Source organism: Salmo trutta, chromosome 19 (assembly GCF_901001165.1).
Source record: "Salmo trutta chromosome 19, fSalTru1.1, whole genome shotgun sequence".
In the NCBI taxonomy this organism is placed as follows: domain Eukaryota; kingdom Metazoa; phylum Chordata; class Actinopteri; order Salmoniformes; family Salmonidae; genus Salmo; species Salmo trutta.
The window spans coordinates 16,664,948-16,690,017 of NC_042975.1; the positions used below are offsets into that span (position 1 = coordinate 16,664,948).

The 25,070-nt window shown below is 42.2% G+C and overlaps 1 protein-coding gene across 1 annotated transcript in view; it reads left to right on the plus strand.

Annotated features, from left to right (window-relative positions):
• The window catches only part of rasa4 (RAS p21 protein activator 4), a 72,835-nt gene extending 51,633 nt beyond the window's left edge, over positions 1 to 21,202 (plus strand). Inside the window, exons 12-21 of the mRNA XM_029699911.1 lie at positions 5,957 to 6,069; positions 6,434 to 6,626; positions 11,035 to 11,172; positions 11,363 to 11,507; positions 16,264 to 16,436; positions 16,989 to 17,126; positions 17,841 to 17,976; positions 18,614 to 18,734; positions 19,060 to 19,118; positions 19,782 to 21,202. Coding sequence (XP_029555771.1) covers positions 5,957 to 6,069; positions 6,434 to 6,626; positions 11,035 to 11,172; positions 11,363 to 11,507; positions 16,264 to 16,436; positions 16,989 to 17,126; positions 17,841 to 17,976; positions 18,614 to 18,734; positions 19,060 to 19,118; positions 19,782 to 19,912 — 1,347 coding nt within the window. The 3' untranslated portion in view covers positions 19,913 to 21,202. The remainder of the gene's footprint in view (positions 1 to 5,956; positions 6,070 to 6,433; positions 6,627 to 11,034; positions 11,173 to 11,362; positions 11,508 to 16,263; positions 16,437 to 16,988; positions 17,127 to 17,840; positions 17,977 to 18,613; positions 18,735 to 19,059; positions 19,119 to 19,781) is intronic.
• Positions 21,203 to 25,070: the final 3,868 nt, after the last annotated feature.

Genomic DNA, 25,070 nt, shown 5'->3' on the forward strand with positions numbered 1-25,070 from the left:
GTGGGGGTTGTGCTTACAGCCCAACACCGTGCAGGACGTTTGGCATTTGCCAGAGAACACCAAGATTGCCAAATTCGCCACTGGCGCCCTGTGCTCTTCACAGATGAAAGCAGGTTCACACTGAGCACGTGACAGACGTGACAGAGTCTGGAGACGCCGTGGAGAACGTTCTGCTGGCTGCAACATCCTCCAGCATGACCGGTTTGGCGGTGGGTCAGTCATGGTGTGGGGTGGCATTTCTTTGGGGGGCCGCACAGCCCTCCATGTGCTCGCCAGAGGTAGCTGCCATTAGGTACCGAGATGAGATCCTCAGACCCCTTGTGAGACCATATGCTGGTGCGGTTGGCCCTGGGTTCCTCCTAATGCAAGACAATGCTAGACCTCATGTGGCTGGAGTGTGTCAGCAGTTCCTGCAAGAGGAAGGCATTGATGCTATAGACTGGCCCGCCCGTTCCCCAGACCTGAATCTAATTGAGCACATCTGGGACATCATGTCTCGCTCCATCCACCAACGCCACGTTGCACCACAGACTGTCCAGGAGTTGGCCGATGCTTTAGTCCAGGTCTGGGAGGAGATCCCTCAGGTGACCATCCGCCACCTCCTCAGGAGCATGCCTAGGCGTTGTAGGGAGGTCATACAGGCACGTGGGGGCCACACACACTACTGAGCCTCATTTTGACTTGTTTTAAGGACATTACATCGAAGTTGGATCAGCCTGTAGTGTGGTTCCACTTTAATTTTGAGTATGACTCCAAATCCAGACCTCCATGGGTTGATAAATTGGATTTCCATTGATTATTTTTGTGTGATTTTCTTGTCAGCACATTCAACTATGTAAAGAAAAAAGTATTTAATGAGATTATTTCATTCATTCAGATCTAGGATGTGTTATTTTAGTGTTCCCTTTATTTTTTTTAGCTTCCGACTTCAACTGTGTGTGTGTGTGTGTGTGTGTACACACACACACACAGTTGAAGTCGAAGTTTACATACACCTTAGCCAAATTCATATAAACTCAGTTTTTCACAATTCCTGACATTTAATCCGAGTAAAAATTCTCTGTCTTAGGTCAGTAAGGATCACCACTTTTATTTTAAGAATGTGAAATGTCAGAATAATAGTGTAGAGTGATTTATTTCAGCTTTAATTTCTTTCATCACATTCCCAGTGGGTCAGAAGTTTACATACTCTCAATTAGTATTTGGTAGCATTGCCTTTAAATTGTTGAACTTCGGTCAGACGTTTCAGGTAGCCTTCCACAAGCTTCCCACAATAAGTTGGGTGAATTTTGGCCCATTCCACATGAGAGCTGGTGTAACTGGTAGGCCTCCTTGCTCGCACATGCTTTTTCACTTCTTCCCACCAATGTTCTATAGGATTGAGATCAGGGCTTTGTGATGGCCACTCCAATACCTTGACTTTGTTGTCCTCAAGCCATTTTGCCACAACTTTGGAAGTATACTTGGGGTCATTGTCCATTTGGAAGACCCATTTGCGACTAAGCTTTAACTTCCTGACTGATGTCTTGAGATGTTGCTTCAATATATACACAATTTTCCATCCTCACGGTACCATCTATTTTGTGAAGAGCACCAGTCCCTCCTGCAGCAAAGCACCCCTACAACATGATGCTGCCACCCCCGTGCTTCACGGTTGGGATGGTGTTCTTTAGCTCGCAAGCCTCCCCCTTTTTCCTCCAAACATAACGATGGTCATTATGGCCAAACAGTTCTATTTTTGTTTCATCAGACCAAAGGACATTTCTCCAAAAAGTACAATCTTTGTCTCCATGTGCAGTTGCAAACCGTAGTCTGGTTTTTTATGGAGGTTTTGGAGCAGTGGCATCTTCCTTCCTTCAGGTTATGTCGATATAGGACTCATTTTACTGTGGATATAGATTCTTTTGTTTCCTCCAGCATCTTCACAAAGTCCTTTGCTGTTGTTTTGGTATTGATTTGCACTTTTCGCACCAAAGTATGTTTATCTCTAGGAGACAGGACGCGTCTCCTTCCTGAGCGGTATGACGGCTGCGTGGTCCCATAGTGTTTATACTTGCGTACTATTGTTTGTACAAATGAACGTGGTACCTTCAGGCGTTTGGAAATTGCTCCCAATGATGAACCAGACTTGTGGAGGTCTACAATTTTTTTTCTGAGGTCTTGGTTGGTTTCTTTTGATTTTCCCATGATGTCAAGCAGACACATTGAGTTTGAAGGTAGGCCTTGAAATACATCCACACCTCCAATTGACTCAAACGATGTCAATTAGCCTATTAGAAGCTTCTAAAGCCATGACATCATTTTCTGGTATTTTCCAGGCTGTTTAAAGGTACTGTCAACTTAGTGTATGTAAACTTCTGACCACTGGAATTGTGATAGTGAATTATAAGTGAAATAATCTGTCTGTAAACAATTGTTGGAAAAATGACTTGTGTCATGCACAAAGTAATGTCCTAAACGACTTGCCAGAACTATGGTTTGTTAACAAGACATTTGTGGAGGAGTTGAAAAACAAGTTTTAATGACTCCAACCTAAGTGTATGTAAACTTCCGACTTCAACTGTATTTAGTATATTTCTTGCATTAAAGGTCAAATACAGCTGTTTTTATCTCATTAGCAAAAAATGTCTGGGTAACAATTAAGTACCTTACTAACCGCGTTTCCATCCAAAGTTATGTGAAAAAAGTCACGACATCTGTGACGGAAACAAGTTTTGGTGCAACTTTATAAATTCCGACATGGACATGGTGGGATCGTTTTGTCTGTAAAATTAATTACGTGAGAAATTGTGGTGAAAACACCTATATGCGCAAATATTGATATAACAACCATCATATCGAATTACATTTGGAATCATGCAATATGGTGCGTGTGGTCCTTCCATGACGACTCGGAAAACCATGCAGTTTATTAGGCTATAGATTAAATAAATTACGATGAACTTCACAGGGTGGTGAAAGTGCACGGTGCTCTTGATGCTCCTTTCCAATAAATATTGAGGGTCTTATTCTGGTGGCATGATGATCGACGCTTGACTGCCGTTTGACAAATAAAAATATTCTCGTTTATCATTAATAATCTCATGCGTAGACTAACCTACCCGGACGCAAAGCCTACCCACACTATGTGCGAGCAGTTGGCTAGAGTGCACGTGCCAAGACCAGAGTAGGCACATTTGATATTTAACACATGTTTTTGTGACAACTATCGGTACAGTTAAATGCAATGGAAACACATTGAACTTTATATTTTTATTCGGTACATGAAAACTTTAGCGAAAAATTACATTGTGTGCCATATGTAATCCCTCATTGATTTGGTATCTGCAACTCGTCAATTTGGTGGAAACACCACTGGTGGAAAATGTGCGTATTTTTGAAAATTTGCCTGAAAATCTGTCGCCAATTGGATGGAAACTAGATACTGTGATTGTTTTTAACGGTCAAACATTAAACAAACAGCTTCTTAGCAAAGAGCAATTTCTCAAGCAAGAATTTATCGAGGACGGTCATAATGGTCCGAGTGGTGAGGGGAAAACTGACATCTAGCGGAACTCTTTCTTATTGGTCTATAAACTAATTTCCCACCTGGTGATGTCACCAAGCAAGCCAAAACTCCATCCCACCAAAACATGCTCTTACACTAAAAGGGCATAATCATAATTTTCACAGTATTATTCTGCACAAAGTAGATGTCCTAACCGACTTGCCAAAACTATAGTTTGTTAACAAGAATTTTGTGGAGTGGTTGATAAACAAGTTTTAATGACTCCAACCTAAGAATGTAAACTTCCAACTTCAACTATATGCATACATACACACACACACACACACACATATGAGAAAACGCATGTTTTTGTTTTGTATTATCTTTTACCAGATCTATTGTGTTATATTCGCCTACATTAATTTCACATTTCCACAAACTTAAAAGGTGATTTGAGTATGTCATTTTGGGCAGAAATTGAAAAAAAAGGCCCTAAGCAAACAACGAAATGCTCATCCAGAGGTGGCGCTCCCAGAGGCCGGGGACTGTAATGCAGGCAAACCTAAATTCATTTGACCTCATTTCTACCAGCATGTTGCAAAAAAAACACACAAAAAACACAAGAAAACTCGACCACCTTTACTCCACACACACACAGAGATGCGTACAAAGCTCTCCCTCACCTTCCGTTTGGCAAATCTGACCATAACTATCCTGATTGCTGCTTAAAAGCAAAAACTAAAAGCAGGAAGTACCAGTGACACGCTCAGTAAGGAAGTGGTCAGATGCTAAGCTACAGGATGGTTTTGCTAGCATAAACTAGAATATGTTCTGATATTTTTCTGATGACAATGAGGAGTACACCACATCAGTCACTGGCATCATCAATAAGTGCATCGATGACGTCGTCCCCACAGTGACTGTATGTACATACCACAAGCCATGGTTTATAGGCAACATCCACACTGAGCTAAAGGGTAGAGCTGATGCTGTCAAGGATCGGGACAAACACGGACGCTTATAAGAAATCCCTCTATGCCCTCTGACGAACCATCGAACAGGCAAAGCGTCAATACAGGAATAAGATCGAATTGTACTACACCGGATCCGACGCTCGTCGGATGTAGCTGGCATTGCAAACTATTACGGACTACAAAGAGAAGCACAGCCACGAGCTGCCCAGTTACACAAGCCTACCATGCTATTCACTGACTACAGCTCAGCGTTCAACACCATAGCGCCCTCAAAGCACATCACTAAGCTAAGGACCCTGGGACTAAACACCTCCCTCCGCAACTGGATCCTGGACTTCCTAACGGGCTGCCCCCAGGTGTTAATATTAGATTTTGTTCACCAGCTGTTATTTACAAATAGACACAGACCTCTACCCCTTGTCTTACCGGAGGCAGCTGTTCAATCTCAACATCAATTGTTCAGAGGAGACTGCATTAACCAGGCCTTCATGGTTGCTGCAAAGAAACAACTACTAAAGGACACCAATAAGAAGAGACTTGCTTGGGCCAAGAAACACAAGCATTTATTGATATTAGACCGGTGGAAATTTGTACTTTCGTCTGGAGTCCAAATTGGAGATATTTGATTCCAACCGCCATGTCTTTGAGTTGTGGTGTAGGTGAACAGATAATCTCCCTATATGTGTTTCCCACCGTAAAGCATGGAGGAGTAGGTGTTATGGTGTGGGGGTGCTTTGCTGGTGACACTATCTGTGATTTATTTAGAATTCAAGGCACATTTAACCAGCATGACTATTACAGCATTCTGCAGCGATACGCCATCCCATCTGGTTTGGGCTTAGTGGGACTACCATTTTGTTTTTCAACAGGACAATGACCCAACACACCTCCAGGCTGTGTAAGGGCTATTTGACCAAGAAGGAGAGTGATGGAGTGCTGCATCAGATGACCTGGCCTTCACAATCCCCCGACCTCAACCAAATTGAGATGGTTTGGGATGAGTCAGACCTCCGAGTGAAGGAAAAGCAGCCAACAAGTGCTCAGCATATGTGGGTACTCCTTCAAGACTGTTGGACAAACATTCCAGGTGAAGCTGGTTGAGAGAATGCTAAGAGTGTGCAAAGCTGTAGAAGACATAATAGAAGGCGAGGCAAAGGGTGGCTATTTGAATAATCTCAAATATAAAATATATTTTGATTTGTTTGACACTTTTTGGGGGGGGTTAACACATACTGAATCATGTAGTATTTCATAGTTTTGATGTCTAATATTTTTCTACAATGTAGAAAATAGTACAAATAAAGGAAAAACCCTTGAATGAGTAGGTGTTCTGACCGATAGTGTATATACATGTGTATTGAAGGATATCCATTTTACTGTGATTTTAATTCATAAGCTATGTTTTCATTCAAAAGTGGAGCATTGGACAGATGCTTAAAATGTTTTCCCACAAATACTGTAGCATGGCGGCCATTTTGCCATCTGACTACCACAGGTGGCAGGCATGCAGTATCTGCACAGGCTTCTTGGCCCCTTGATCAACAGGATCTTTGAGGAGAAGAAGTATGTAGAGCTGGACCCTAACAAAGTGGAGTTGAAGGAGGCTGGGTAAGATTTCAAGATGATGTAGGCAGAATCTACCTCGCACCCAGTGTTGATTTAGTGAAGGTGCTGGAGGCAAAAGGCAACTGGAGAAATAGGAAAAAGTCTTTGTACACTTCCTGTGAAATACACATTGCTTTAATTGTAGCTGAGCTTTCAGTCAGTCGATGCTCCGATGAAGGTCGACTGACCGAAAAGCTCAGGTAAAATTTTAAGAAATGTGCATCTGACTGGAAGTGTGCAGAGACTTTTTCCTAGTTTTCACAAGAAAAGATGCATCTTAATTTTCATACTTAGCCACACATGCTACATCTCATTATTCATTCTCTGACTACTGTAGATGACTTGTGCGTGTGTGTGTGTTGTGTAGGTGTACGGGCCTCCACCGGGTGCACACTGAGGCTGAGGTGATCCAGCAGAGCACCAGCCTCCTGCAGTCCTACCTTTCTGAGTTGCTCCATGCGATCGTCCAGTCAGCCTCCTACTGCCCTGTTGCACTCTGCCAGGCCTTCCAACAGCTCTACCAGTGCGTCAACAAGCGCTTTCCTGAGCCTGAGTATAGGGTTAGTACAACAGCAGTGTTTCCCCTAGCATTGTATAGGTGGGGTCCTATATGAATCCCATCTAGGGCTGTTATGGTCACCATATTACCGCCACACCAGAGTCAAATTCAACGGTCACGGTAACTAGGCTCCAAAACTGCTCTGATTCCACTGACGGTCATTAGTAGCCTACCAAACTTGCTAACTGTCGCTAATGGCCTGGTACTCGGCACTCTATTGTCCCTCTAATCACTCTGTCATCAATGCAAACTAAATCCAAAATCAAATGAAACACTTCATGAGAGCCCATGTGCTCATTTTGCGCAACATTTCTATAGGCTGTGCAATTGTGACTCACGACCTGGATTCAGTCTTATGTAGCAAAATTTGAAATTGTTTTTTACATTGGATAAAAGTATAGACTCAGAGCTACAAAATGGTATATCATACACTGCATTTGTGGAACAATGTGAAAGTAATTCTGCTTTCAAAGTTGATCAACTTGTAAACTCACTTTTGAGAAAATGGCCTTTGAATGTTTTGGAATGTAGTGAAGAACTATTCTTTGTCTACACCCATTCAGCATTGTTCACACCCTCTTAAGCTTTAGCTCCACACATCTCATTTCGCTCTCAGTGCACACTTGACTCTCTGGCCGATGATTTGTTTACGTCAGCTAGGGACGTTAGCTAGCTAGCTAACAGTACACTTTAGCTAAAGACATAGAGCTAGCTAGCTAGCTAGCTAGATGGTTAGCTAGGTAAACAATGGTTGCAGTCCAAACACTTAAGACACACCCTATCCTCTCAGACCTCAAATTAAGTGGACACGTCTGATGAGTATACACTTGCAGGGCAAGGGGCGAGGGAAGGAGGAATTATTTTTAAATGGACTCCCCTTGCCCCGGAAATTCGTCACTCATTCATTCATCCCGCGATGATTGTGTTTTCAGCCGTGTATGTTCACACACGTCACGTTAGATAACGAACCAGCCAGCTAACATTACCTAGTTAAACAACAATGAATAGCGCCAACAATGCCACAGTGCTGTGAGCTAACCAACCAGGTAAAATTTTAGCTAGCTAACATTAGGCTCCAACTAGAAAAGCAAATGGCTCTGGGATACGAATAATAACGTCAGCTAGGGAGCCAGCCAGCTAACGTTAGGTAGCTAACAGTATACTTTAGCTTAAGACATGTAGCTACGTAAACAATGAACCTAGCTAGGTAAACAATGTGTAAGATCACACACGTAACGAGCCAGCCAGGTAACGTTAGGTAGTTAAACAACAATGAACACAGTGCCAAATCATGACGTTACTACCCTGCATGAATACGGCTCTGGGATACGAGTAATAATGTCCGCTAGCTAGCTAACGGACACTTTAGCTTGAAATGAAACCACTTTCTGTCAAGATTAGAAACGTGTAATATCTGAAAATGTAGCTAGCTAAAGCTAGACTGTCTTACCTGTATACATCATCATGCATGATGGATGCATCTCCCTATCAGGAATGCCATACCACGGTTGCCCTTAGTTTGAAGATGTAATCCGAAGACAGGTGTTTTCTGCGTCTCTTTAGCTATCATATTCTAATTCCACTGATTTCAAAACTTGATCCTCCAGAAAGTGGAGAGCAACTCTTATGCAGCTCCACTACACAATACTTTTTTTTTGTTAAAGCCACATTGGACAGGATTACCAACACAGACTGACAAGCTCAAATAGACAGAGTCCTACAGTATATGGCAGACCAATCCAAACTCATCTCTCGGCATGTCCAGCCCACTCATTATCTCAGCCAATCATGGCTAGTCGGAAGGTTGCTGTCTTTTTGTGTGGCTTAACCAACAAGGCTTGTAATTTAACACTTTTATTCGTATTTACAGATGGCATACAAGTTTGTTATTAAGGCACATGAAAGTTCACATGTTCGAGAAGGCATTTCTGCCAAAAAATGCATTTTGATTAAAATAAAAAAAAATTACATTCAAACGTCTCTCCTGTGAAGTCGTGACTTGCGACATATGCCTAGTTTCCTTAATCGGGTCACAATTGTGTGAGAGAATGTTTTGATGGCCTCTATTAAAAATAAGTGGATACGATCAGCTTCCTCTATTTCTCAACTTTTCTAATATTAAGCACATTGCTTCGCTTTTACATTTTAGCATATGCATGTTTTCCAGAGCGTCTTAAAGTAGTGAGTGCATACATTTTCATACTTTTTTTGTACTGGTCCCCCGTAGGAATTGTATCCGCAACCCTGGCATTGCAAGCACCATGCTCTACCAACTGAGCCACACAGGACCACCACAGGCTTTACAACATAAGTTGTTGGCATGATAATTACGTATTTCTTTCTCCTGCCCCTATTACGACATACATGATTATGGTCCATTCTAAATCAAAACTAATTTCACACATACTGTATATATTATTTAGTATATGTAAAGACAAGATTAAATTGAGAATAGTCTGATGGGTGACAGTATTATCACATGTGAATGATGTATTATAATTTGTGCTCAGTGTGTGCAGTCTGAGGCAAGAAACAGCGCATGCCTTTTTTTGTTGACTTTTTCAAATCATAGTCGCACACATCATGTAGCCTAGCCCATAGGCCTATATGTTTTGATAAGGTTTGTATCACAACTAAAGTGACCCAATAACAAAAAAACGTAGCCTATAGGCCTAGGACTCCTGTAACACGATTGGAGAGGATGTAGCCTGCAGAGCCTGGTGAAACGTGTTCTTATAATCCGTCATTGCACAATCGCGTGTGAGTTTTGACTGGACATGTAAAAAAAAAAGAGGATCCCAGCTTGGTCAGGCTGCTATATTTATTGCTAAATTCTTAAAATTAAGCACATTAATCCGCTTTACAACAGTGTAGCCTACCTGGGATATATAAGCGGTGCATAAGTTTCAAGTTTGGGGAAGTTAATTTTCACCATTAAAAAAGCACCTTTTATAATAAAGCATTCCATGAATCATTGCATTTTGCAGACTTATGTAAGTGCCTACTATTCTTAATGTGATGATTGGATAGTCATAATTTAGGCTAATAATATACTGAACAAAAATATAAACACAACATGTAAAGTGTTGGTCCAGACTTTGCTTCCAGATGCAGTTTGGAACTCCGGTAGTGAGTGTTGCAACCGAGGACAGACAAGTTTTATGTGCAACACGCTTCAGCACTCGGCGGTCCCATTCTGTGAGCTTGTGCGGCCTACCACTTCATGGCTGAGCTGTTGTTGCTCCTAGACATTTCCACTTCACAATAACAGCACTTACAGTTGACCGGGGCAGCTATAGAAGGGCAGAAATTTCACAAACTGACTTGTTGTGTCATGTCGAAAGTCACTGAGCTCTTCAGTAAGGTCATTCTACTGCCAATGTTTGTGTGTGGAGATTGCATAGCGGTGTGCTCAATTTTATACACCTGTCAGCAACGGGTGTGGCTGAAATAGCCAAATCCACTAATATGAAGGGGTGTCCACATACTTTGTGTGTGTATATTAGTAACCTATATGTAGGGCACAGGTTAAATTAAGAATAGTCTGATGGATGAGAGTATTATCAAGTGTTTGTCAAATTGTGAATGAGAGACTGAAGTGTGTAGTCTGAGCAAGAAACAGAGTAGAGCTTTTGCTTCATGCAACTTTTTTCAAATCATCATTAGTTGCGTCATGCAGCCTTAGGCTTTATGTTTTGATACATTCTAAGGTTTGTATCACATCTTAAGTTGCATGAATAACTCTAAATGAGCCTATAGGAGGACCTGTTCTTTTGTTAACTGCTCAACACAAAATAGCCGCATGTGCGGAGTCCCTCAGAAATAATTTGGGGAAAATATCCTTTCTATTTGATTCAGCTATGTTCAACTATAGGCCTATTCTCCATACTATAAAACAATACCATGGAATTCTAAGCAAATATTGTCTGCTAAATTAACTAGTATAGCCCACAGCCGTATGGCATAGCCAGATCAGGGTCTAACATAAGGACAACTCAGATTATGCTGTAATGTTCTTCTGAAACAGGCTACATTTCATGTTTCTTTAGACCTCTAAAATATATAAGGGATTTATTGTGACGGTGTAGGCTATATTAAATGGATTTGACTTTTTAAAATGTAGATGTGCTGAAGGTCCAAATCAGTAGTTTGTAGGCAATACGTGGAAACCAGGGGATGCTAAATGTGTTTGTTAATTACTTGCAAATTACAGTAAAACAGCCCGTTATTTGCATGACAATCACTGGTTGATTGCCACAGCCCTAATCCCATCCTTGAAGGGATTACTCATTTTTTTAAATGTTGGTTTATTTTCGATACCTTGGATGTTGAAATCAAAATGAAGCTTAAAATGATAATGATAACTCCCCCACTCAGTGTAATCTCTGTTGTGTGGCCTGTGTTTGCAGAAGGTGAAGTTTATAGCCGTGACCAGTTTCCTGTGTCTGCGCTTCATCTCTCCGGCTATCATGTCCCCCAAGCTTTTCCACCTCCGGGAGAAACATGCGGACGCCCGCACCAGTCGCACACTGCTGCTACTGGCTAAGGTAGGCACAAAATGGTAGTGCGCACACTACTGCTACTCGCGAAGGTAGGCACAAAATGGTGGTTCTACGCACTGCTGCTACTGGCTACTGTAGGCACAAAATTGTGGATTTAGTTCCCGGTTGCCGTCTGTGTTAGAAATATACTTTTAGTGGTACAACTCTTCTTCTCCCATCCGCCATACCCCTACAGGCCATTCAGACCATTGGTAACCTGGACACTCTGACCTGCTGCTCCAAAGAGCCCTGGATGGGGCCACTGCAGCCAGCCATCCAGCTGGGTATCACCCAGCTCAAAGACTTCATTAGTAGACTGGTCAGCTGTGACAACTCTGAAGGTAAACACTATAACATTCACTATATGACCAAAAGTATGTGGACACCTGCTCGTCGAACATCTCATTCCAAAGTCATGGGCATTCATATGGAGTTGGTCCCCACTTTGCTGCAATAACAAGCATTTCACTACACCCGCAATAACATCTGCTAAATATCTGTATGTGACCAATAACATTTTTATTTGATAACACTCTCCACTCTTCTGGGAAGGTTTCCACTAGATGTTGGAACATTGCTGCAGTGACTTGCTTCCATTCAGGCACGAGCATTAGTGGGGTCAGGCACTGATGTTGGGTGATTAGGCCTGGCTTGCAGTCAGCGTTCCAATTCATCCCAAAGGTGTTCGTAGGGGTTGAGGTCAGGGCTCTGTGCAGGCCAGTCAAGTTCTTCCACACCGATCTCAACAAACAACTTCTGTATGTACCTCACTTTGTGCATGGGGGCATTGTCATGCTGAAACAGGAAAGGGCCATCCCCAAACTGTTGCCACGAAGTTGGAAACATACAATTACATTCTAGATGATTCTATGCTGTAGCGTTACGTTTTCCCTTCACTGGAACTAAGGGGCCTAGCCCGAACCATGAAAAACAGCCCCAGACCATTATTTCTCCTCCACCAAACTTTACAGTTGGCACTATGCATTTGGGCACATAGCGTTCTCCTGGTCTGGCGTCCGCCAAACCCAGATTCATGACTGCCAGATGGTGAAGGGTGATTCATTACTCCAGGGAACGCATTTCCACTGCTCCATAATCCAATGGCGGCGAGCTTTACACCACTCCAGCCGACGTTTGGCATTGCGCATGATGATCTTAGGCTTGTGTGCGGCTGCTCGGCCATGGAAACCCATTTCACGAAGCTCCTGACAAAAAGTTATTGCGCTAACGTTGCTTCCAGAGGCAGTTTGGAACTCGGTAGTTAGTGTTGCAACCGAGGACAGACGATGGCTCAGCCACTTTCATTGTTGCTCCTAGACGTTTCCACTTCACAATAACAGCACTTAAAGTTGACCTGGGCAACTCAAGCAGGGCAGAAATTTGACGAACTGACTTGTTGGAAAGGTGGCATCCTTTGATGGTGCCACGTTGAAAGTCACTGAGCTCTTCAGTAAGGCCGTTGTATTGCAAATGTTTGTCTATGGAGATGGCATGGCGGTGTGCTTGATTTTATACAGGTGTGGATGAAATGGCCGAATCCACTAATTTGAAGGGATGTGCATATACAGTCACAGTCAAACGTTTGAACGTTAGCATTGGTATTGCTATCATTTTATTATACGGATTTAAATTGAAAATAAGTGATACAAAATTGTATCACATTACATTTTTTGTCATCTTTGAATATGTTCTAGTTATGAACACCGTTTGACGTTTGAACACCTACTGATACCAGGGTTTTTCTTTATTTGTACGATTTTCTACATTGCAGAATAATACTGAAGACATCAAAATTATGAAATAACACTGAAATAGTGTGAAACAAATCAAAATATATTTGAGCTTCTTCAAGGTAGCCACCCTTTGCCTTGATGACAGCTTTGCGCACTCTTGGCATTCTCTCAACCAGCTTCATGAGGTAGTCACCTGAAATGCATTTAAATTAACAGGTGTGCCTTGTTAAAAGTTAGTTTGTGGATTCAGCTGTGTTGTGACATGGTAGGGGTGTTATACTGAAGATGGCCCTATTTGGTTAAAGACCACGTCCATATTATGGCAAGAACAGCTCAAATAAGCAAAAGGAAACGACTGTCCATTACTTTAAGACATGAAGGGCAGTAAATCCGGGAACATTTCAAGAACTTTGAAAGTTTCTAAAAGTGCAGTCGCAAAAACCATCAAGTGCTATGATGAAACTGACTTTCATGAGGACTGCCTCAGGAAAGGAGACCCAGAGTTACCTCTGCTGCAGAGGATAGGTTCATTAGTTACAAGCCTCAGAAATTGCAGCTCAAATAAATGCTTCAGATTTCAAGTAACAGACACATCTCAACATCAGCTGTTCAGAGGAGACTGCATGAATTAGGCCTTCATGGTCGAATTGCTGCAAAGAAACCACTAGTAAAGGACACCAATAAGAAGAGACTTACTTGGGCCAAGAAACATGAGCAATGGACATTAGACCGGTGGACATCTGTCCTTTGGTCTGATTAGTCCAAATTTGAGATTTTTGGTTCCAACCACCGTATCTTTGTGAGATGCAGAGTAGGTGAACGGATGATCTCTGCATGTGTGGTTCCCACCATGAAGCATGGAGGAGGAGGTGCTATGGTGTGGGGGTGCTTTGCTGGTGACACTGACTGTGATTTATTTAGATTTCAAGGCACACTTAACCAGCATGGCTACCACAGCATTCTGCAGCGATACACCATCCCATCTGGTTTTGGCTGAGTGGGAGTATCATTTGTTTTTCAACAGGACAATGTCCCAACACACCTCCAGGCTGTGTAAGGTCTATTTGACCAAGAAGGAGAGTGATGGAGTGCTGGATCAGATTACCTGGTCCCGACAATCACCTGACCTCAACCGAATTGAGATGGTTTGGGATATTTTGGACCGCAGAGTGAAGAAAAAGCAGCCAACAAGTGCTCAGAGTTAGTGGGAACTCCTTCAAGACTGTTGGAAAAGCATTCCAGGTGAAGCTGGTTGAGAGAATGCCAAGTGTGCAAAGCTGTCAAGGAAAAGGGTGGCTGCTTTGAAGAATCTCAAATCTAAAATATATTTTGATTGGTTTAACACTTTTGGTTACTACATGATTCCATATGTGTTATTTCATAGATTTGATGTCTTCAATATTGTTCTGCAATGTAGTAAAAATAAAGAAAACCCTTGAATGATTAGGTGTCCAAACCTTTGACCTGTATTGTACTTTTGTATAGTCTATGCAATTAATATAGTAATTCACCCTTCCCTGTTATTGATAACATAGAATGTTTCCTTGCAGAATTGAGTTAGCCAATAGCTATATCCTTAGCATATTTGTCGTCCTCAAAGGGAAAACTCTAAGATCTCCTATTCTTTACAGGGTAACCACTACAACATATCTCCATGCTCTTATAATGTGTGGTTAGCTGTAAGCAAATTCCCTAGCAAAATGAAAGATATGTAGTCAGAGGGTAAACTCAACAAGATTTCTCCCATGCTCTTATGTTTTTAGCTGGTGGTTATTAGCTAATTCTATATGGTTAGCTGGAGGTTAGAAACAGCATGTATTTGACTGTCATTTAATGTGGAATGCTTTGAAGTGTTTGCCATGCCACTAACTCAAATCACTGACTTCACTACTACAATTATACTGAACAAAGGTAAAAATGCAACAATTTCAACGATTTTACTGAGTCACAGTTCATGTAAGGAAATCAGTCAATTGAAATAAATTCATTAGGCCCTAATATATGGATTTCACATGCCTGGGCAGGGGCACAGCCATGGGCCCACCCACTTGGAAGCCTGGCCCAGCCAATCAGAATGAGGTTTTTCCCCACAGAAGGGCTTTATTACAGACAGAAATACTCCTGTTTCATCAGCTGTCCAGGTGGCAGGTCTTAGACGATCCCGCAGGTGAAGAAGCCGGCTTTAGAGGTCTTGGGCTGGCGTGGTTATGCGTGGTCTGTGGTTTTGAGGCCGGTTGGACGTACTGCCAAATTCTCTAAAATGATGTCTTATGGTAGAGAAGTTAACATTCAATTATCTAGCAACAGCTCTGGTGGACATTCCTGCAGTCAGTGTGCCAATTGCACACTCCCTCAAAACTGACATCTGTGGCATTGTGTTGTAACAAAACTGCACATTTTAGAGTGCCCTTTTGTTGTCCCCAGCAGAAGGTGCACCTGTGTAATGATCATGCTGTTTAATCAGCTTGTTAATATACCACACCTGTCAGGTGGATGGATTACCTTGGCAAAGGAGAAATGCTCACTAACAGGGATGTAAACAAATTTGTAAACAACATTTTAGAGAAATTAGTTTTTTGTGCGTATGGAAGATATCTGGAATCTTTTATTTCAGCTCATGAAACATAGGACCAACGCTACATGTTGCGTTGTATATTTTTGTTCAGTATAATTCAGCTATTTCGGCCTATCTTTTTTTGATAGTAGAGATCAAATCAAACAGCATGTTACCTTTTAGGGTTGCTAAGATGGCTGTGTGGTTTCCTATGGACTGACACTGCTGTGTGTTTAGGGATGCTAAATCAATCAAATGTATCTATATAGCCCTTCTTACATCAGCTGATATCTCAAAGTGCTGTACAGAAACCCAGCCTAAAACCCAAAACAGCAAGCAATGCAGGTGTAGAAGCACTGTGGCTAGGAAAAACTCCCTGGAAAGGCCAGAACCTAGGAAGAAACCAGGCTATGAGGGGAGGCTGTCCTCTTCTGGCTGTGCCGGGTGGAGATTATAACAGAACACAAGTTCTGCTTACAAAGTAGTTATCCTTATATGCTAGCTGTGATTCCCTATGGGCCACCCATGTGGGTGGGGCTAGGTCTACATAAGGGTGCAATTTTTTTTTTTATCACAAAAGCTCTTACGAAGGCCGTGAGGATGATACGTAAGCTTATTAAAGATCAGTGACACTATCAAGAGCATTGTGCGGTTTCCTTTTTCATTCATCTGATTCCCTATGGGCTGACATGACTCTGCTGTGTGTTCTAGAGCAGAGGTTATGTCAAACGCTACTGTTATGTTTAGGGATGCTAAGATTTTAGCCATGCTAGCTAGTTGTAAGTGGCTTGACACTACTGTGTATTCCAGACCTGGGCCTGCAGCAGAGGATGAGTCTCCAGTGTGGATCCATGGAGAAGGAGGGCTTCATTCTCCTACACAAGACCAAGGACAAGAGCATGCTGATGACATCACCTTTTAAGAAGTACTACGTCACCCTCAGCAAAGACACCCTGTCCTACGCCCGGACCCAGCACTCCAAGGTGAGTGCCTTCTCAGCTTGAGAAGATCACCTGTTGTAGTTAAAGTCAATCATTGACATTTATTGATACTGTAGACTTTTTTTATTGGAGAATTTCTGCTTCGGCCCGTTATCTTCCTTTTGCTTTATAATGAACACTACCCAGGTATTTGTTTCCAGGCGTCCAATGGCAGCTAGTACAAGGCTCTTAAGTGAAAAACGCTACATGAAACACAATCTCTCCCACATCCCCTGTTGTGTTCCCACTATCACGGAGGAATTTATTTTATTACTGTATTCTTGTCTTATTGTCTATTTCTGTGCCTGTGTGTTGTATGTCTGAAACCCCACTGTAGTATAGTCATTCTAGCCTTGTCCCAGATCTGTTTGTGCTCTTGCCAACTTCGTTGCTGTCTTTGTCAAGCCAAACATGTTATTTGTAATGGTTGGCATGAACATGAGTGACGAGGGGTTGGCATGATAGCACAAACAGACTGGAATTCGGGCAGTAGTAATTCTAAGGTAAGGTGACAGATGGTTAAATTGAATTAAATTGTTTCCCCTGCTATCACAGAAGAGCTCCTTCATCTCCCTGCCCAGGATCCGAGCAGTGGAGAAGGTGGAGGAGAAGAGCTTTGGCAGTGCCAACGTCATGCAGATCATCTCCAGCCGAGACAACGGCCTGGTGGAGACACTGTACCTGGACTGTAAGGTCAGCTTCTTCACAAGACCCCCAAAGCAGATAACACCCTATTCCCTATATTGTGCACTACATTTGACCAGGGCCAGCATTGGCCTCAATATAGGGAATAGGGTAGCCATGCAGGCCAACTGTATTTCAGAATCAGTAAACATTATTATGGCCATAAATGTTCACAAGAAATGGTCACACACACACACACACACACACACACACACACACACACACACACACACACACACACACACACACACACACACACACACACACACGAGTTAAAAAACATCAATACAGAATACATCATGTAACACATGCAAGATGAACATGTGACTACCACACAATACACAACCCATACCACATACAGCACTGGTGCTGGTCACTGGTAGTACAGTGCCTGTATTCATCAAGTGTCTCAGAGTAGGAGTCCTGATCGAGGATCAGGTCCGACCTATCCATGTAGACTTATTCATTATGATCTAAAAGGCAGAAATGATCCTAGGTCAGCACCCCTACTCTGAGGCACTTTATGAATACGGGCCCAGATTTGAATTATGGGATTAATAATTAATTGATGATGATGATGATGATAATAATTGATTGGACTCTCTTTCTAGACACCCAAAGCACTTTACATATTGTAGTAAGCGGGAAGCTCACCTCATCCACCACCAATGTGTAGCACTCACTTGGGTCTCTACCCCCTCTCTTTATCTCTTTCCCCCGTAGAGTGTGAATGAGCTGAATCAGTGGCTCTCGGCCCTGAGAAAAGCCTGCAGCCACAACACAGACACTATGAGCTCTTACCACCCAGGGATTTACAAAGGAGATCGATGGAGCTGCTGCCACCAGAAGGACAAAGCAGGTACCACAGGTTGGCGTGTCTGCCATGCAATGCAATACAATGCTACAATAGATCAGGTAAGAGTGGGGTATAGATCCAGAATCTCCTCATTTGCCGCGCATCAAAATTAGCTTAAATATAGGCTACTATTCATGTCTATTTCACACTGTTTGGGTAAAATGCTTGGATGGATGTCAACCCCAATATATGTTCATTTCACATTTGCATTTTACATTTAGTCATTTAGCAGATGCTGTTATCCTGAGTGACTTACAGGAGCAATTAGGGTTAAGTGCCTTGGTAAAGGGCATATTGACAGGGATTCAAACCAGCAACCTTTTGGTTACTGGCCAAACGCTCTTAACCACTAGGCTGTCGCCTCCTACCACCCATGGTGCAATCGCCCATGGTCTGCATTCCATTGATCTCTTACCGTATGTATACAGTACAAGGTTTTAGCCCTACTCTAACACACCTGGTTCAGAAAATCAAACTCCAGATGATAAGTTAAATCAGGTGTGTTGGAGTAGGGCTGGAACAAAATTCTGCGCACATAGTAGTGCTCACAGAGGAGGTTTGGCCACTCCAGTGGCAAGTGCTGGATTGGTGGTTAATAATGATTATGGGGTTAAGTCAATAGCTGCTCTTGTCTGTCCAGACCCAGGATGTGACAAGACCAAACACGGGGTGACGTTACAGGAGTGGTACGATCCCCTCGACCCGGATCTGGAATCCCAGCTCATCTATCGGCACCTTATTGGAGTCCGACAAGCTATGAGGTACAGTTCACAACATATTGGAGAAACCTATATCCCCCTTGTTTGTTCTCACAGACAGAACTGACTTCAAATTGTATTTGTTTTCTTCCAAATACTTAGCTGCGCTCGATCAAGCTTGTCTGGCCCAATGGATCCAATGGAATAGTCCCAAAAGTGCAAGCCCCACCCATCTGGCACTCCTCTGGCTCAATCAATTGCTCAAAGTATTTGAAAGAAAGCAAATACTATTTGAACCCAAGTCTGTTCACAGATGCATTGCAGGTTCCTGTGTTTTGGTACTGTAGGCTGATGCACATTTTACTTTTGATTGTTTGTTTTCTTTCAGGAAAAAATACCAAGAGATGATCAAGCCAGAAGAAGAGGATGACAGGGAGACTTTGGAAGGTAGGGTTCTTGAAGCTTTTTTTCTTTTCATAAAGATACTGTAACAATATACAATACATAATCAAGATAATGGTTATTATTCTGAATGCATATCATTAAAAAAAATGATTGTAAAGAAAGACACAAGCCTCTTCTATTGCTCGTCTTTACAATCAAAAAAATGTAATGATATGGCCTTCTATACCCTTGTATGCCTTCCTAGAAGAGGGCATGCGATTGTCATGGTTAACTAGAATGTTTTATATACTGCACTGTTTTAACTTAGTAAAAGAAATTGCCAGATTTATAACCTTGTCGCCGCGGGTATTTGAGCCAGCGACCGTTACTGGCTCAACACTAACTGCTAGGCTACCTACCACCCTATAGTTTAAAGGTAGAGTCAGCAATCGACAAGTGAACAGCAATATCGGGTTGATTTCTGCAACAACTAAGAGCATTGAAGTGCGAGGCTGAACTTCTCTGTTGTTTCCGGTCCTGCAGATTTCAGGTAATAGCTTTTGAAGCTTACCCGTGCACATGTGTTTATACGAGTGCATCGTGTTCATCTGCGGTGATGCTCGTGCAACGTCATATCGCTGAGTCTAAAGTGTGTTAGAAAGATGCGTGTCTGTGTATTTCTGTGCTGGTTGGTCCCATTCTGTTATCTGACCTCTCATGTCCCAGGTGAGAAGAAGCTGGACGGGGTCACAAGGTTGTTCAGTGTCCTACAGGACCTGCAGAACTCCCACACTGCAGTGGAGGAGGAGGAGGAGAGGTTAAAGAATAGAAACTTTCTCCTGGAGCTGCAAACATAACAGAATGTCAATGCAACAGGCAGTTCTCAGGCCCAGAGTGTCCCAAATGGCACCCTAATCCCCTCTATAGTGCACTACTTGTGACAAGGGCACATAGGGTAATTGCGCTATAAAGGGACAAAGCCCTAGTCTCAATGTTACTCCTTTTTCTCAGCTCTTGACATTAATTAATTTAGACTTCTCCTTGTCAAGAAAACCTGTATGGAACATCAGTGAAGACATTTTGGTCATTACACCATGTTCATCATAAACTTCTTCTTGGAGAGGAGTTGTGTTGGGCGATGTTCTGTTTTTCATATTAACTTCACAGGTCTACCAGCAACATCCCTTTAAGAAGCACTGATGGGGACTGGATTTAATGTGTTTGACATTGGGTTTGAGGTTCAACCCCCCCCATAGTGCAGATGTAAAGATTATGAATGTATGGTAAATATTACCCTTGGAAATTTTAACATGATATGTTAACAAGGGGTTTGTACTGTACATGCATAATGCAGCGATAGTAAAGAGTAGATTGAGACCAAGAGCAGTATCGCTAAAGTATTTGTAAAAGGATCAGCCTATTGAAAGCATATCAACTGATGGCAACACTGACATTCGGAATATCAAGAGAGTAGCTCTCTCTCCACGAGGGTGCATCTTCTTTTTCTGTGGTTGTTTATTCATTTCTATGTTAAGCGTGATTGAATTGATAATACAACATTGTCACAGGAGTTTAATTTATTGTCAGAAAATGTAACTTTTTTTTGTCTTAGTTGTGAATCTGTAATGTTCCCAAATCTTTCTTACAGGCTTTTAATGCCATGGGCTACATCTGTGTTTTGTTGTTGTGTGTTCTATGTGCCATTTTAAAGTGACTGTGCTTGAAATACTGTAAAGAACAAACTGTCGCAGCAGTGTTAACGTTGTCAACATCTAATGTAAACAAACTTTTGACATGCACAAAGAATTTACAGACGAGGAGAAAAATGCATACCAAAATACATTGTTTATGTATAAAATATAATAATGCATGTGTTAACTGAGAATGAATGGACAGACCCCTGAAAGATTAGTCTCATACGTTCTCAGAAATGTGTTGTTGAATATATTGTAAATCCTTTGTTGCCATTCAGTGTAAATTCTAACCTTTTTATGTGTTAGGTTTTTATTGTATGTCAATGTGTGTGTATGTTATTTTAAATATTGTACATTTTTATATATTGAGCATTTGAGTTTGCATTTTCTATCTGTTTTGCCATGTGAATGTAAAATGTTCAACCATTAAAATAGTTTATTGTTATTAACCACTAGGTGGCTCAGTTTCATTTGTTTACTTGTGAAGTGCTATACAGCCATGTTAAACTGTAGGGTGAAGTTGCCCCTAGACACTGATCTTGGGTCATTTTAGCATTTTAACCAATAATGGTTAATGTTATGATTGGGAGAAGGAAAGCTGATCCTTTGTGAAATTTTAACCTGGAGCTGGACGGTACAGGGTACTTAATAATATATGCCATTTAGCAGACACTTGATCCAAAGCAGCTTATTTATGAGTGCATACATCTTTTACGTATGGGTGGTCCAGGGAATCAAACCCACTATCCTCGTGTTGCAAGCGCCATGCTCTACCAACTGCGCTACAGAGGACCGGAGGACTTTCTGCAGTATCTACCTCCATGTGGCATATGAGTACATTTTTTTTCATATAGCACCTGCAAGTACAGTTTGAAATTCCTTTTTTTCCCTAATCATTTGAAAATGATAAATGTAATTCAAACCAGCTAGAAAAATAGACCTAAACATTGAACACCAATATGGTGCTGGCTTGAATAGTGACTGTGTGGATATACTGTAGATAACCATATAAAATATTGTCTATTTACAAACCAAATGCATTAATTTGAGATTTAATCAAGTGCCATGTATATTAGATTCTAACAATTTTAAATGTTTTGCATGTGACCAGAGCACATGCTTAATTGTATTATTAACAGCAAGTGTATTATTTTTGGCCTTACTGCTATTTGCACATACAAATGCATAGAATCACTTATTCACTATGGAACTACAGATAGTTCCCCCCCCACCCCCCCCCTTCAGTTTGTTCTGAAGTGTCTGTTCTATATATTATTTTTGTACATCAATTAACCCCTTATTTTTGGCACTAAACAGTCTAAACCCTGTCAGTGTAGTATGTATGAGTGTGTGAGAAGTCCAGTGAGTGTGCATAGAGTCAGTGCAACAACAAAAAACAGGAGTCGATGCAAATAGTTTGGGTAGCCTTGATTAGCTGTTCAGCAGTCTTATGGCTTGGGGATAGAAGCTGTTCAGGATATTTGTGGTTACAGACTTGGTGCTCTGGTAACACTTGCCGTGCTGTAGCACAGTCTATGACATTTTTTAGGGTCTTCCTCTGACACAGCCTGGTATAAAGGTTCTGGATGGCAGGGAGTTCTTGAAGCTCTCGACCCGCTCCACTACAGCCCCGTTGATGTGAATGGGGGCGTGCCCGGCCACTCCTGTACCTGAACTCCATGATCAGATCCTTTGTCTTGGAGAGGTTTGTTGTCCTGGCACCACACTACCATGTCTCTGACGACCTCCCTATAAGCTGTTTCATCGTCGTCAGTGATCAGGCCTGTGTCATCGGAAAACAAAACGATGGTGTTGGAGAGGCGTGCGTGGCCAAGCAGTCAAGGGAGTACAGGAGGGGACTAATTATTCACCCCTGATGGGTCCCCGTGTTGAGGGTCAGGGTGGCGGACATGTTGTTGTCTACCCTCACCACCTGGGGGCAGCCCATCAGGAAATCCAGGATCTGGTTGCAGAGGGAGGTGTGCAATCGCAGGGTCCTTGGCTTAGTGATGAGCTTGGAGGGCACTATGGTGTTGAATGCTGAGCTATAGTCAATGAACAGTATTCTCACGTAGGTGTTCCTTTTGTCCAGGTGGGAAATTGCAATGTGGAGTGCAATAGAGATCGCGTCATATGTGGATCTGTTGGGGCGGTATGCGAATTGGAGAGGGTCCAGGGTGTCTGGGATAATGGTGTTGATGTGAGCCATGACCAGCCTTTCAAAGGATTTCATTGCTAAAGATGTGAGTGCTATGGGGCGATAGTCATTTAGACAGCTTACTTTGGCATTCTTGGGCACAGGGACTATGGTGGTCTGTTTGAAACATGTAGGTATTAAAGACTGTTTCAGGGAGAGGTTGAAAATGTCAGTGAAGACACTTGCCAGTTGGTCAGTGCATGCTCTGAGTACACGTCTTGGTAATCCGTCTGGCCCTGCGGCCTTGTGAATGTTAACCTGTTTAAAGGTTTTACTCATATCGGCTATGGAGAGCATGATCACACAGTCATCAGTAACAGCTGATTCTTTCATGCATGGTTCAGAGTTGATTGCCTCGTAGTGAGCATAGAAGGCATTTAGATCCTCTGGTAGGCTAACATCACTAGGCAGCTCGCGGCTGGGTTTCCCTTTATAATCCATGATAGTTTGCAAGCCCTGCCACATCCAACGAGTGTCAGAGCCGGCGCAGTAGGACACAATCTTAGTCCTGTTTCGATGCTTTGCCTGTTTGATGGCTCATCGGTGGGCGTAGGAAATTTATTATAAGAGTCCAGATTTGTGTCCTGCTCCTTGAAAGCAGCAGCTCTAGCCTTTAGGTCAGTGTGGATGTTGCATGTATGCCATGGCTTCTGGTTGGGAAATAAGTACGTTCACTGTAGGGACGACATCGTCAATGCACAATAGTCAACGGCTTAATGAAGCCGTTGACTATTGTGGTAAAGTCCTCAATGCCAACGGCGAAACAGTCCTGTAGCTTAGCATCCACTTCATCAGACCACTTCCCTATTGAGCGCATCACTGGTACATCCTGTTTGAGTTTTTGCTTGTAAGCAGGAATCAGGAGGATAGAGTTATGGTCAGATTTGCCAAATGAAGGGCAAGGGTGAGCTTTGTGTGAGTCACTGTGTGTTGTAAAGTTGATGTAGATTTTTTTTGCATCTAGTTGCACAGGTGACATTCTGGTAGAGGATTTCAGTGCATTAAAATCACTGGACACCAGAAAAGCCACCTCTGCGTGAGCATTTTCTTGTTTGTTTATGGCCCTATACAGCTCGTTGAGTGCGGTCTTAGTGCCAGCATTGGTTTGTCGTGGTAAATAGACAGCTACGAAAAATATAGATGAAAACTCTTGGTAAATAGTATGTTCTACAGCTTATCATGAGGTATTTTAACTCAGGTGAGCAGAACCTTGAGACTTTCTTAATATTAGAGATTGTGCACAAGCTGTTGTTAACAAAATGACACACCGCCCCTTGAGTTTACTCAACGCTGTCGTTCTGTCCTGCCGATGTATAGAAAATTCAGCTAGATATATATTTTCCATGTCCTTGTTCAGCCACAACTTGGAGAAACATAGAATATTCCAGTTCTTCAGATCACGTTGATGGGATAGTCTTGAACGGAGCTTGTCAAGTTTATTCTCCAGTGATTGCACTTTAGCCAATAGAACGAAGGACAGAGGTGGTCTATCCACTCGCCAACGTTGTCTCGTCAGATATCCCGCACACCGGCCTATATAAAGCTGCCTCTTCCTTTTTTGAGTTCCGGGGATTTGGGCCTGGTCTGGGATGAACAGTATGTCCTTCGCCACCGACTCATTGAATTAGAAATCCTTATCCAAATTGAGGTTAGTGATCGGTGTTCTGATGTCCAGAAGCTCTTTTCAGTCATAGGAAACGATGGCGGAAACATTATGTACAAAAAAAAGTTAAGATCCGTGAAAATAAATAAATAATAGCACAATTGGTCTGGAGACCGTAAAACAGCTGCCATTCCCTCCAGTGCTATTCTCATGATATGCAATGTGTAAACACAGTACCTAGCAGCCAACCTGCTTGCACCAACTCCATGTAATTACAGTAAAATACTGTGAAATACAAACCCCATCTCCCCTCAATGAATTTCATTCATCAATTCATTACAATTACAGTAGCAATACAATACAGTCAATTAAGGTATTTTACTAAATGTTATTTTACTGTGCCATTACACAGTACTTGTTTTGATACTGTATTTATATTACAGTATGTGTACTGCAACATGAAATACAGTAACTTACCACTAGCTGCCTGTAAATTACTGTCAAATTCACAGAAACCCCTT